The sequence below is a fragment of the Halichoeres trimaculatus genome, unplaced genomic scaffold (assembly GCF_033239565.1).
Source record: "Halichoeres trimaculatus isolate MK-OKI-2021-1 unplaced genomic scaffold, fHalTri1.1 fHalTri1_scaffold_7, whole genome shotgun sequence".
NCBI lineage: Eukaryota > Metazoa > Chordata > Actinopteri > Labriformes > Labridae > Halichoeres > Halichoeres trimaculatus.
The window spans coordinates 32,106,007-32,120,270 of NW_027437185.1; the positions used below are offsets into that span (position 1 = coordinate 32,106,007).

The 14,264-nt window shown below is 39.1% G+C and overlaps 1 protein-coding gene across 2 annotated transcripts; it reads right to left on the reverse strand.

Annotated features, from left to right (window-relative positions):
• Window positions 1-1,131: 1,131 nt before the first annotated feature.
• Window positions 1,132-12,303, reverse strand: mcm7 (minichromosome maintenance complex component 7). Of its 2 annotated transcripts, none has more exons than XM_074674931.1 (15): window positions 10,564-10,627; window positions 9,911-9,990; window positions 7,859-8,023; window positions 7,616-7,740; window positions 7,322-7,502; window positions 7,098-7,235; window positions 6,868-7,017; window positions 6,234-6,348; window positions 6,021-6,152; window positions 5,766-5,849; window positions 5,324-5,535; window positions 4,975-5,240; window positions 4,223-4,391; window positions 3,281-3,390; window positions 1,132-1,774 (listed from the first exon to the last, which is right to left on the reverse strand). In XM_074674931.1, the coding sequence occupies exons 4-15, from the start codon at window positions 7,693-7,695 to the stop codon at window positions 1,549-1,551; spliced, it is 1,863 nt and encodes a 620-aa protein (XP_074531032.1). In that variant the 5' UTR covers window positions 7,696-7,740; window positions 7,859-8,023; window positions 9,911-9,990; window positions 10,564-10,627; the 3' UTR covers window positions 1,132-1,548. The 2 variants fall into 2 exon arrangements, with proteins under 2 accessions (XP_074531032.1, XP_074531031.1); XM_074674930.1 differs by lacking the exon at window positions 10,564-10,627 and adding an exon at window positions 12,086-12,303 and having other exon boundaries at window positions 1,133-1,774.
• Window positions 12,304-14,264: the final 1,961 nt, after the last annotated feature.

Consider the following 14,264-nt stretch of genomic DNA (forward strand, 5'->3'; position numbering starts at 1 on the left):
TCAAAGGAACCATATTTCAGTACTTTTTTTTGTGTATTCAGTAGAAATATCAATTTGTTTGATAATAAAATATAAAAAAATTGCAGCTTAGCATATTTATTCTTCAATATTTAACCTTGACATGCTGTGTTCATGTCCAGCATGGAAAATCACCTACTCTCCCACTCCCTCACAGTCACAAGGATGCATTTAGGTACCTAAACATGGTACCTTTTGGTTTTACGTGAATCAGTACCCAGTACCTTTGTCAGAATTCAGTACCCATCCCTAATAGTAACAGCATTATATCAGTTTGTCTTTCTTTAATAAATTTAAATAGTGAAACACTAACTTCTGCAATTTAAGGCCAAGCCAAAATTTGTATGACCCACTCAAAAATGAAATCCTGGCTCTGACCCTGGTTTATGGAGCGGCCAAATCAAATTTAGACCCCACTTTATCGAGATTAAGTCAGATCCTGAACCACTTGCAATGAAACCAGTGTTTTTTTAATTTAAAATTTCCTCTAGCCCAGATGTGAAATAAATAAGTTTACAAAGTGTCAAATCCCTGTTTCCAGAATTTAGAATCTGCTCTAAATTACTTTTTCAAGCCCAAGTGAAAAAGACTCATGTTATTTTACTCAATGAGTTTGTTTACAACTGTTAACATGTCTTAAAATCTATTCCTGAACATCCATGTTTGCTTCTGGATCCTGAAGACAGTCCAGGGTCTTCACAATGTTTTTTGGGGACTTTAAAACCATTAAATACAGAACACAGATAAAGGATGCTGTAGCAGCGAGTTATCCTTGGTGACTTTGATTTTTCATTGTCTTTAAACATTCTACCTTATGGAAAAAAAAAATAAAAACTTTGAATCTTTTCTTTTTATGAGCAGAGCCATTACCAGTTACAGACATGGTCCTCAGATTTTCCTAAAGCTACAGGCGATTTGTCACCGTTTTATGGACCAAACACTCAGAAAATAATGATCGGCTACACCCCCGTTAGTCGGGAGCTTTACAACGAAGACGTGTCAGAAAACAGTAATTATGTCAGCGCGGCTGCTCCGTCCACAAACCAGGTGTTCAGAGGGAGTCTCAGCACACTTCACATTTCCTGTGTCCAGCCCACATTAAGCACAAGAAACAGTATTCAAGCATCAATTTATTATAACTATCTGTCCAAATACAAAACTCCATGTCAGGCAGGTTTGCTCAATTTGCATTACAGCATGAAAAATATACAAGAAATGCTCCGTGTTCAGGAAACTGAAGCTTTAAGCTGTAAACTGCAGAAGCTACACAATAATACATCATGACATACATATTTACAAGCAACTTTCTGTGGAATGGGAAAATAAAAAGTGATGGATCTCCTACTGCAGGAATACTTGCAGAAAAAGCCGTGTTTTAAAATATCCAGGACTTAACTTTTGTTACAAAATGCTGAAGACAGAAAATCCCCCAAAAGTCTGAAAAAAGCCCAAAACTAAGATTTTCATCAGGTGTAGAACGAGGCGTGTATCGAGGCGGTCCCGCTTTATGATGTGGTGTTTTTTCTTTTTTTAAACGAAGGTGATGCGAGTGCGAGCCTGGTTGACCTGCCACACGTTCAGCTCCTCGTACTCCTCCAGGGCCTCCTGGAACTGAGCGGGAGTGAAGCCACGAGAGACGCAGCGCTGCTCCGCTTCAGCCATGCGGACGACTCCACCTGCTCCGCCACGGCCTGTCACGCCTTCTGTGGCGAGCTCACGCACCAATGAGAAGATGACGTCTGCGGGGCGCTGAGTCCTGAATGAAGAGGGAAAGGAGAAAGTGTAAACGGATGCTGTCTGCTTCATACTCTTCACAGCAATACACTTTGCATTCTGGCTTAAGCATGGAGAAAATATTAAAACAGGAGCCAGTTTTTAAAACATTTTTTAAATTAAAGTTTTTTACCCTTGATGCTATAAATGCATTGAGTTAAAAGCAGTCAAATTAAAGAGGGGGTTAAATTTGGCACCAGTGCTGACGCCTGCCTCTGAACATGCTACCGTGTGAACACAGCTCAATAAAAAACCACCAGAGACGTTTTACAGCCTCCTTCAGGATACGCAGCCTCTCTTACAGGTATACAAGAAACCCATAAAGGGTTTAGACCACATCCGGTCTGAACCATAGACTGCAAAAAAAAAAAAAAAAGGAAGTGAGGTCTCCACAAAAACTGCTCCCCCTGGTGGCTGGCTGCAGTACAGGTCAAAAAATCCATCTCCCCAGTCATTCCAGATGGGCTGTGGTCAAACTTTAATAAATTAATACACCTCGTAGAAATTTTTCTCACGTCTGATTGTTGTGGTGATTTGAAAATATTATTTGACTGTTTTGTATTCAAGTCCTCTTTTTTCTGAACAGTTTCTATTTCATTAGTTATATGAGGTTAAAAACGAGTAACGTTTAACGATGATTAAAAGCTGATGATTTTGTGTTTTTTTTTCGGGGATTGTAAAATATGTCGGGAAGTAGAGTCAGGAAGTGATTAGACTCTTGAAAGAAAATATTATTTTTGTCATCCGGTCCCACTCAGATTCTCCCAGAATCCCTCAGTCTCTACTGCACAGACTCTGGCTGCAATTGCTACAGATGGTGGCGCCTGAGACAGGGGTATTTTGGCTTCAAAATTAAATTTTTCTTACAGAGGGTATTTATGATACACCTCTTGAATTAAGCTTTTAATTTTTTTGCAATTTTCTGGATTTTTTTTATTTCAATTTTCTGACATTTTTTCATATTAAGAAAAAAAATCCATATTTTTAAGATTAAGAAAATTTTGAATTCTTTATATAAATCCCCATTTTTTGCAATTTTTAGAAAGTTTTTCAATAGTTGGAAGTTAAGCAAAATTTAGAAATTGCATTATTTAGTTTTTTTTTTCTTCAAATTCTAACATTTCAGCAAATGTTTTAAAATATCACAATTTTGCCTATTTTTTAATTCATTTTTTATTTAACAAATTTTTGAATTTTGTTTAAAAAAATTTTCAACTTATAGAAACTTCTCAAATATCTCAGATTTATTAAAAATAAAAAAACTAATAAATCACAAAACACACACAAAAACTTCTCATTTAGATAATTATTCACCAGATTATACATTTTTTTGTCTCAAAGTGAAGATAAAGTAGATTTTGCGGCTCCCGAATGACTTTCATCCAAATGAGCTGAGGCAAAACGGCTCTTTGAAAAGTAAAGGCTGCAGACCCCTGCTATATACAGTCTATGGTCTGAACAAGTTGAAGTTTTCCCTGTGAATACTGACCTCGTGTTGCTGGATTTATCAGCTTGCAGCGAGTCCTTCGACATCTCCATGAGCCTCATGGCCTCATTGACGTCCTCCTTCTCCACAGAGTCCATCATGCGGAGGCGAGCCTGCAGAGAGGCCACACAAAGTCAGGAGAGGTTTGAGATTTGATCATGATTCAAACACTTTTGTGTGATTTGGGAATCTTGTTGTGGTTAAGAACATGGCTGCGCTGTGCCGGCACTGTCAGACCGAGACAAGTGCAATGCCCTCTGGGATGGCCGGCAATTGCCCAAGTCTCCGCCTCTCAACACCAGCTAATCTGTCGTAAGCACTGAAATGTGAAGACAATTTTTTGGAAATCAGGTGTTTTTCTTTTTGTGGAGGATGTGGCTGAAATTTCTGCTCATGGTCAGTTTTGCATGGGTTTGCACAGCGGCTCCTTTCGAACACAGGCTGACTGCCCACCCTGCAAAGCTGACCAGGAGCAGATACAAAAACATCTGTAGCATCTTATCTCACACTCAGACATGCATGCAAAACTCTTTTCACACAGTGATGCTTGAAGCTTGCCCTCTTGTGGACACTTTTACTGCAGCACACCGTCCTCCATCCGCCTGAAGTGCTGGTTTTGCAGTAGGTGGATGACTGCTACCTGCACAAACAGCACTTTTGGCAGCCAGGGACCAAAGAAACACAAAGAATGCTCTCTTGTCAGCATGTAATTGATTTCTCACTTGATGAGGAATGAGAAACACTCGCTTGTTGCTTGGCAGATTATCATCCAGCGTGGGAAAGAAGTGCTCACACTGCAGTAGGCCAGGTTATCATCACTACCTGCACTGTAAGCACTTTATCACACACTGCACGGACACAGGAACACTTCAGGAACTAATGAAGCTTCAGATTTGTTTTTATCAGGATCAGCCTGTTACATTTTGCCTCAGGCGTGTTTCTCACCAGAGCAGTGGACAGACGGAGGATGGAGAGGAGGGTTCGTGCGGAGGTGAAGGTGGTGTCTTTGCTGACTCTGGCCTCTTTCCTCATCTCTACGTAAGCGGCTGTGATGTAATCAGCGAGGTTCTCCGGCACCACGGGCTGCTTCTTCTTACACACAGCGATGTAACGCCTGGAGGTGAAGAGGATTTTTGTTGTTGAAGCTTGTTCTTCTGACAATATCAAATTCAACATATCTTTACACGTATTAGGGCTGCAGCTATCGAATATTTTAGTATTCGAGTATTCTACTGAAAATCCCATTGATTAATCGGATAAAATACATTTTTGTTTAGTTAAAGAGCAGTTATTTTTCAAATGAAAATTTTTCTCTTTAAGAAATAGAATTTTCTGATACAGCATGTCAATAAGAGCACTTGCTTTGGTAGCTCCAAAATTTGTAAACACACTTTGACACATTTTTTTGTGCCTTGTACATCTCATCAAATGTTGCGGCCCCAAATGAATGACCCATTAGTCTCCAAACTCCAGAAAAGAAGCTAGATTTGTTGCTACTTGCTATTTTGTATAAGAGGTAGCTTGAGGGGTCTGAAAACTCTCTTAATATGGCCTCAGCTCTATTTGAAATACCACTCTTTGATCCTTTTTTAAAATTAAACGATTTCTCGAGGCGGAGAAAATTACTCGAGTAATTTTTGTAATCAAGTACCTTGAATCATTCGAGGAATCGTTTCAACTCTAAAACGTTTAAGTACCTCATCAGCTTCATGTCGATGGGGGTGAAGTGGGTGGGTGGCTGGCGGCAGTGCTGGTGGACGTAGGTGATGTGCTGCGCCAGACGCAGGTCAGCATCAGCATCCGGTTTGTCCTGAATCAGCCAGAGCAGGTCGAAACGGGACAGCAGAGCGGCTGGCAGCTGGATGTTCTGCTCGATGGTCTTCCGGGGGTTGTAGCGACCATATGCAGGATTGGCGGCTGCCAGGATGGAGCAGCGAGCATTGAGGGAGGTCATGATGCCGGCCTGAACATGAACAGGAAGGGTGAGTCAAGCTGGGTATGGTATTAAAACTCTCTGATGTTTGCGATTGGTGCAGCTTTGTTCACCTTGGCGATGGAGATGGTCTGCTGCTCCATCACCTCGTGGATGGCTGTGCGGTCAGCGTCCGCCATCTTGTCGAACTCATCAATGCAGCAGATGCCCAAGTCGGCCAGCACCAGGGCGCCACCTTCCAGGGTCATTTCTCCAGTCAGAGGATCACGCATCACAGCTGCAGTCAGACCGACGCCAGATGAACCACGACCTGTTGTGTACTGACCTGAAGAAAAAGAAGAAGAAGGGACACTGTGATGGAGCGTTTGGAAAGAATAGCTATCTTGCTCCTCTTCTTCACCCTGAAAACACTTCCCTCAACTCTCCTCTCCACACCAGCTCATCACAAGTTAATGTTCAACCATTAAACTCCTTAAAGGAGGAGAAAATACCTCAACAGATAAAACATTAAACCAGATACACAACTTCTACTCCAAAAAACAACACTGCACTCACTTCGAGGAGCCAGACGGTCAATGTAGGACAGCAGCTGGGACTTGGCAACTCCTGGGTCTCCCATCAGGCAGATGTTTATGTTGCCTTAAGGAGAAGAGGGGCCAAAACAGGAAGAGTTGTTGCAGCTTTCAAGAAGTTTTTATTGAAGCAAACAGTTGAGAAATGGTCAAAGTGTCGTGATACATCTGATTTTTAAGATTTTGTCAGTAGAGATCTAGGAAAACATACACAATTAGGAGATAAGTGACCGCTCACCTCTGATTTTCATGCCTTTGGGCGCCTGTTCAACACCTCCGACCAGCAGCAGGAGCAGAGCCTTCTTTACGTCTTCATGCCCATAGATCTCAGGTGCGATGGAGCCGGCCAGTTTCTCATAAAATCCTTCATCTGTCACAGAAAAATCATATTTCAATCAAGAGTGCAAAAAACAGAGTGTAAAAGCATCTTATTCTTAAAGTTTGGTCAAACCTGTGATGCTGCGCAGCTCCTCGTCACTGAGATACTCATTCCCGAGCTCATCATCCTCCGTCTTGTTCATGAGTGTGATGCTGTGAGCTTCCATGTAGGTTTCTGACAGAAGACCCTGAAACGACCAAAACCACATCAGGATAAGGTCTGAGTCTCGTTAAAGGGACAAGTTTGACCTTAAAGTGATACTCCGGGATAGAACAAGTTGGGTCCTATCACAAGGTTTAGGGCAGAAATTACCCCTACAGCAATGTTTTAGTGCAGCAGAAGCCCAGAGCGCACACACCAAACACCCCCTCCCTGCTCGTCAGATGAGTACCAGAGCCTTATTTAGCGGTGTTTTTGTGTGAAAGTAACCAATGAAAATTCTTTAAATAAAGCATGAATGCAGACCGATATCAGATTTTTCCGGTGGGAGTCCGTTTATTTGTGGTTTTTTGTCAAGTAAAATATGGCCCCGTCTGAGTGCAGAGGAAACCGGCTGACGAGCAGGGAGGGGGTGTTTGGTACGAGCGCCCTGGGCTTCTGCTGCACAAAAACACTGCTGTAGGGGTAATTTCTGCCCTAAACCTTGTGATAGGACCCAACTTGTTCCATCCCGGAGTATCACTTTAAGCTTGTGTCTTCATCATACCTGGACGGCCTGAGAGTATCCTGTGCGAAGAAGAGGGAGGAAGACTCCGGTGATGGCTACATGGTCTCCTGGCTGGGCCAGGCGAGTGTTTTCTCCTCGGGCGTACACAGACATGCTCCTGGGAATGTTTCCTACAGGCACCTGGTCGCTCTGTGAGACGACAGAAGACACTTGTTAAAATAATCACAGATCAACAGTGAGTCACAGTGTCTCTGGGTACATTCGCTTACATGCTCCTGGATACGCAGCTCCTGGAACTTGATGAATTTGGAGCCCCTGGTCTGCAGGTAGAGTCGACCTCCTGATTTGTTTGTGACGCACTCTTGGCTGGGGCACATAACGAGGGGCATGAAGGAGGGCGACTGGATCTGAAGCACAAAGACAGGATGTTATGGTTCCCATGTAACAAGTGTCATCATTGTCACAGGAAACAAATGAAGGAATCTGATCTTACTGGTTGGTACGTCTCTGCACCACACTGGTCACATGTGTAGGTAGCGACGGACATCATTGGTTTGACCTCAGTGGCACGGGTCACGATTCCTCGCACTGACACCAGGTTCCCAATGCTGTCTGCTCGCACGTCACGCACCACTTTGGGTTTGGAGGTGCTGGGAGCTTTGAAGTAGAGCTCACTGTGGACAGGAGACAAAGTCCACAGCGTTGGTATTCAACATGGAGTCTTGTGGGGATGATTTGGGGGAAAACAAAGCAGAAGTTGAAAAATGTAAGCCTTGATGTGACTTACAATCTCCTCATCAGCTCCGGTGGGTATTGGTTTCTGGGGTCGCGAGTGTCTGCAGGGTCACGACCTCTTTGCTCCATCATCAGCCTGTGCTCAATGTACACATCCAAGGAATCTTTGGCCACAATCTGGAAGTGTTAAAAGTAATGGATGGGTTAGTTATAGAGGTCAATCAAGTCACATCCAGATCAGTACAGGAAAAGTTAATGAACAGGAGTATTTTAAAGTCAAGGTGCATCAACTCACATCTTTTTCTTTGTAATCTGGCAGCAGCTCGTGAACGGCATCTGCAAACAGTCCCGTGTAGCGCTTTGCATTTTCACAGATGCTCTCGACCAACTCAGGGTCTTCCTCTGCCACATCGTCCAGATCCACAAAGATGGACACCTGCTCCCTGTGGGCCAGTGCCACCTGCAACACGGATAAATTACTTGATGAGACAACATCATACTGATACAAGTTTATAATGTTTGAAACTCAAAAAGAAAAAGAATAAGTATTTTCTTAGTGAAGTATAGTGTGAAAAACAAGTGAGAAACTTTAAGACCCCATTTGCTCCAGATTAAGCAGATGTAAACACCATATGCAAGTTAGCGTTTTGAGATAACCCCTTCAAAGTTTACACTTTTTTAACATTAAAGTTGACAGGTAAATGATTAAAAAAAAAAAAAAAACTTCCTTCTTTCCTGAAAAAGTGGTAGGATCAATCTAGGGCTGAACGATTTTGGAACATAATCTAATTGCGATTTTCTTTTAACCAATATTGCAATTGCGATTTAGCATGTCATTTTTTTTTAACAATTAATAAATCACTCTATATTATTCAGGCCTACATGTTATGATGAAATGAAATGGATTGAAGCATGAATTGACACAAATAACACAACTTTATTTAATTATCATGATCACAGAATATTGGCTGATTGATTTAACTCCAAGATTAGTAGACGTGTAATATTTTAGGCAGAAAAAAAAAACAGCATTTTGACTTTTGGTGGTTTTAAGGAAGACGGAGCACAAGTTACTATATCCTCTCCAGGTCTGTGTACATCAAACTTTTTCTAATTCTATTTTTTTTAATTGCAGACTCTGCGATTTGAAAATTGCACTCTGTCACATTGCAACTTCGGTTTAAATTCGATTAATTGTTCAGCTCTAGATCAATCATTTTCAAATTCTCAAAATTCATTATCCAAAATTTAAAATATTATGTCAAAATTAAATTTAGTCAAAGCATACAAGAAGAAACAAAAATGATCAAATCACACATTTTGATCATAACACATGATAAAAACAAATTATTTCTTAGTATTTTGTTTGGCATGGGCTGTTTGCAAACTACTTTATGTACAATTCAAAGAAATCGGCTCAAATTTACTTCATGGAAGAAGGTTGGTACACCAAGTTTTAAAAAATGGCTTTCTGAACTGTCCATAACTCTGCCCTTAGAAAATATTACATACACTTTGAAGGGGAAGGAGTCACACTTTAATAACATCTGGAGGATGGATCTTTTTATCCTATACATATTTATTTATTTAAATTATTTCTCTTTTTAAAAAAATGTTTTATCAGTTTATTAATTTTATTACATATTTATGCTTAATTTCTAAATATATATGTAATTTTTACATGTATTTGTATAGGCATAACTCATTATAATCACTGTCACTATCTTGATTTAAAACACCAACAATAATTTGAGTTCTAACTTATCTTCCCATCATATACTTACATGTGATACATGTGTATGTTCACTAATATGTGTATGCGTATGTGGGTATTTATGTAAATATATGTGTGTAAGTGTATGTACATGGATCCATCTATATATATATATATATTTTTTTTCTTTTATTGTTTTTCCTCTTTTTTTTTGCTTGTTTGTTTTTACACACAAAAATCCTTGTTATTTTGCTTTATGACCCTTGTTTGTGTACCTGAGTGATGTTTGGTTTTTCTGCACATAGTTGTGTTACGTGCATTGATGTGTTTGCATTAAGCTTGTTAAAACAATAAATATAATGTTGGGAAAAAAATCAGCTCAAATTTAGCAAAACAGGGTCAGCAATCCTGGCTCAACAAATAAAAATCAATCAAAACATACATGCATGTGGTTGAACATATCAAATATATACATCTTACCATGTTTACTTAAAAAAGTTTGTGTCACAGCTGGGAAGCACTCCAATTTTCCACATAACTTCCTAATCTATGTATGATTATGGATTTACATTTTGCAAGTTGAAGCTAAAACTGTCAACAGTAAAAGCCTTATTGTTTGTTAACTGTACTTACAAGCTGAGCTCCATACTTGAAGACCTTCTTTCCATTATCATCCTCTGTGTAAAACTCCTGAAGGAACCTTTTGCACTTTTCTATAGAAAGAAAACAAACAAAAGGACACCTTTAGCACCATTTCAAAACAGGGACACACAGGCCACATTCAGCAGACACAGGGTGGAGAGTTTACAGTTAGCTTTCAACACAAACACCAGAGTACTCATTGTATATAGTGTGAACAAAATATATGCTATTCTTTAAGTTTGAAATCTGTTGTGAATGTAGGTTTAAAAACACAACCACAAGTGGGCCTAGAGACTGGGAGCTAATTTGTTGTCCTGCGACGACCCCCTTTGTTGAGTAACATGGCATCCTGTAATCTCGATGAGTCACTATAGCTCGCTGTAGAGCACAAACTGCCAATGATGCTTCACATGAATCAAATCCCTCTCCAGTTTACACACCGTCATATTTTTAGAGAGAAGTAAGTGCGCAGCGGATAGCTCCGGATCGAGATGTAAATACAACAGGCGCGTTCAGCTCAGTGTCCATCTTTTTGAGAAAATATCCCTCACTTCTCGAAAGAACCGTAACTATTAACAATATCAAATTCCAAGTTACCAGAAACCAAACTACTCCGAGCAAGACAACTTAAATGATTAACTTACTTCGACGATGAGCAAAAAAATCTGCAGCTCTGGTTTGTTATTTCTCTGTTCGAGGATGTTATTGTAAACAAAGCAGCACATGGCTTTGTGCCTCGTCACTCGGATATCCCTCCGCCACCCCTCCGCTGTTTAGAATAGTCCCTGCTGTTGTTTTCAACCTACAGCCATCTTTCTGTGTTAGCTTAGCTTGGATGGGTCGAGGCGGCGCGTTAATAACGATTCTTCTTTACATAACCACGGAGCGTTAGAGCAGAAACTGTAATGATTTAAGTACAAAAGACCCTCACTGTAAACTTCTCACTAAATTGTTTACCCAGGAATGTAAATTCATCGGTTTAAGGATGGATTGGGTTATTGTAAAGTTTCGGAACATGCTCACTTATGTACAACCGTTGGTTGAGCAACTGAATTGAAAGCTATGGAACAGTCGCACTATTCTCTCAGCGTCTTCATACACTTGTTTAATTATCATTGACATTTTTTTTTTTTTCCTACTAGAAATATCATCATTTTAAGGACCGTTAAGTATAGTTACTTTAATATTCAGAAGGCTTTTGTTAGTACGTTTGCTGATATGCAACGTTTTGAAAGCTTATTTTAGTGGCAGTTAAAACTCTGACGTCACATTCGTATTTGAGTTTATTCTAAATTTCAAGGCCGAAACAACAAAATTATTTCTTTTTGTCTCAAAACTCTAATAAAACATTTTTTTTTGATTAATAATGGTAATATGAATTTTAATTTATTGATGTGATTGAAAAAAATTAAGCTAAATAATTTATGAGAATTTCAATTATTTGTTACAACTAGCTATTACTTATCCAAAATCACGATTTCTTTTGAATATTTCTTCATATCAATATTATTCTGCAACGAGGACAGATGGAAATCGAATTTAAAGACATTAACAAAAGTTGTCCCGGCGTTTAAAGAGTTGTTATGCGAGAGTTTCCATCCATACAGCTATTTAAATACTCAATCGCACACTTTTTACAGTGACTTTAGCGTGTTGTCACTAAAATATGCTTTATCAAACTCTGTAACGGCTCTGATAGTAAACCGAAAGCCTGCAGGTTAATGCTGCACATGTGCTTGCAGTGGCGCCTGCTCCTTTGTTTAAGATCCATCCGGGTCACCAGCAGTCAGTCACAGGCTCAGAGACAATACCTAACCGCTATCAAGTCTGCTATCATCCAGAAAAGTTTGTTCACATTTAAAATACATGCAGGTACCACACATCCGGGTTTATCCGATCATAGAATGATGCAAAACTTACTATACCTACGTGTTAGCTTATATGAACTGAAGGAGAAAGTAACTGGGAGGTAACCTTGTTCGAGGAGCGAACGAGTTACAACTAATGTTTTAACATGTTTCAAGGGGAGATATTCGGATTTTATACCCCCGTACACTCGATTGAAGTAAACACAAACTCCCAGAGTGAGTCTAAGAACATACATGCATTTAAAAGGCTAAAACAGTGAGCAACCTGTTGCTGCCATGCTGTTATTGTGAACCATACCTTTCTCAGCCGCATAATCCTTACGAGCCATGGCTGCAAACCGTGAACTTCAAGTAACGTAAACTTATTCAGGACACCTTCAAAGGCAACACTTAACTGACGCGCACCTTTAATTCACGGTTTAGTTTGTTAAAAGCACCGGAGTCCGGGATTCATTCAGTTGCAGCTTGCGGCTCCCTGCAGTTGCGGTCCAAGAAGTGGCGCGAGTCTGACGTGGGCATAAGCCAATCAAATTGCGTCTTACAGAGAGGAGGGGTGGGATTTTGCAGTGGCGCGAAAGTTGTGGGCCCTTCTAGGTCAGGTGACACAACAAACTTCCGCCCTGATAGTCGGGATTGGCGCGAAAAGAAGTGATTGGATTTTATACAAATGAGTGATCCAAGGCAGGAACATTACATGACGTTACACACATACCAAAACACGTACTTGATAATGACCTGAATAAATAGTCCTAAACAATCTAAAACTTTCAGGTTTTAACGATTTAATTCTCTAAAACACACAGTTTCTGCTTTTACACACAGCTATTTCAAGGCAAGCCCTATTACAAGGAATTTTAATACACCTGACTGTGCTGATGTAATTTATTTTACCATAAAATACTGGACCCAAAAGAGGATTGAATTATTATTGTCCACGACTAACTCATTTCTTTAGTGTAACAAAAGTCACAAATTTCGTTCCTGATTTGACCATAAACAAGATTTAATTTCTTGTAAATTTTCTAATTTTTAATAGAATTTTATATTCAGAAAGCTTTTGTTAAAACCAGTTTTGTTTGCCAATGATACAAATGTTTTCTGTTCAGGTAATAGTTTAAATGAGGTTCTTACAATGGTTAAATCATAAATGGGTAAATTAATGTCATGGTTTAACATAAACAAGTTATTAAATCTCAGCAAAACTAAAATAATGTTGTTCGGGAATTGCAGGAAAAGTACACAAACAAAATTTCTGATTAATGGGGTGAACATTGAAAGGGTTACAGAAACCATATTTCTTGGGGTAATAATAGATGAAAATCTTAACTGGAAATCACACATAAAGCATCTACAGTCCAAAGTCGCAAAAATGATTGCCATATTAAATAGAGCAAAACAGGTTCTGAACAATAAATCACTTCACATTCTGTATAGTTCTCTAGTTTCACCATATTTAACCTACTGTGCTGAGATTTGGGGCAACACCTACAAGAGCTCACTCCTATCTCTATTCATTCTCCAAAAAAGAGCAGTAAGGGTCATAAACAGAGAAGCTTACAGAGACCACACACATCACTGTTTTTGCAGTCAAAACTGTTAAAATTAACCGATCAAATAGAATTTCAAACAGCACAAATTGTGTTCAAAGCAAAAAATAATCAACTACCTGAAAATATTCAGGGCATGTTCAAGCAAAGAGAGGGGAATTATAATTGAAGGGGATTATTTCATTTTAAGACTGTAATCGTGAGAACCACCAGAAAGAGATTTTGTGTGTCGTTGTGTGGGGTTAAACTTTGGAATAGTCTGAGTGATGAAATAAAACAATGTCCAAACATTGAGCAGTTTAAGAAAAAGTATAAAACCCTGATTTGAAAAAGGTACAGGGATGAGATTGTATAAAGATCACTGCAGGGTGGATTTAGCTTCAGTTGTTTCTTCATTTATCTAATTGTATTTTTTCATTATGGTTTGTAATATATTGCTAATGTTTTGTGTAATTGGTTATGTGTGATTTTTTTTTGTCAGTACTGTCTTTGTGACTTGGAAGTGGGTAAATTACTGACTAACTGTGTAAAGTGAAGGGGTGGGACTAAATAGGTTTAGACTTCCTCCTACTCCCTTTTGAACATGCAAATGACAGATTTTGTTGTTTTGCTCTTTGGTTGCTATTTTTACTTTTTAATGTTGAAACATATTTTTGTTATGTTCAAATAAATAAATAAAATGAAAATAATAATAATAATAAATAATAATAGAATAAAGGAGTGTCTTATAAATGTTAAAATTAATGATTTGGTTTAATTTTACCTGCCTCTTCTTCATGTAAAAGAATCCTGTTTTTTTTTATTTGTTAACTCTTAAGTGAGCTGTTTAATTTTTTTTAAGTTCACAAATGACTTAACAAAGTTGTAGCAAAATTCATGTTTATTAGTTTTTTTTTTTCCAGTGGCTGATGTTTTGAAGTCAGGAATAAT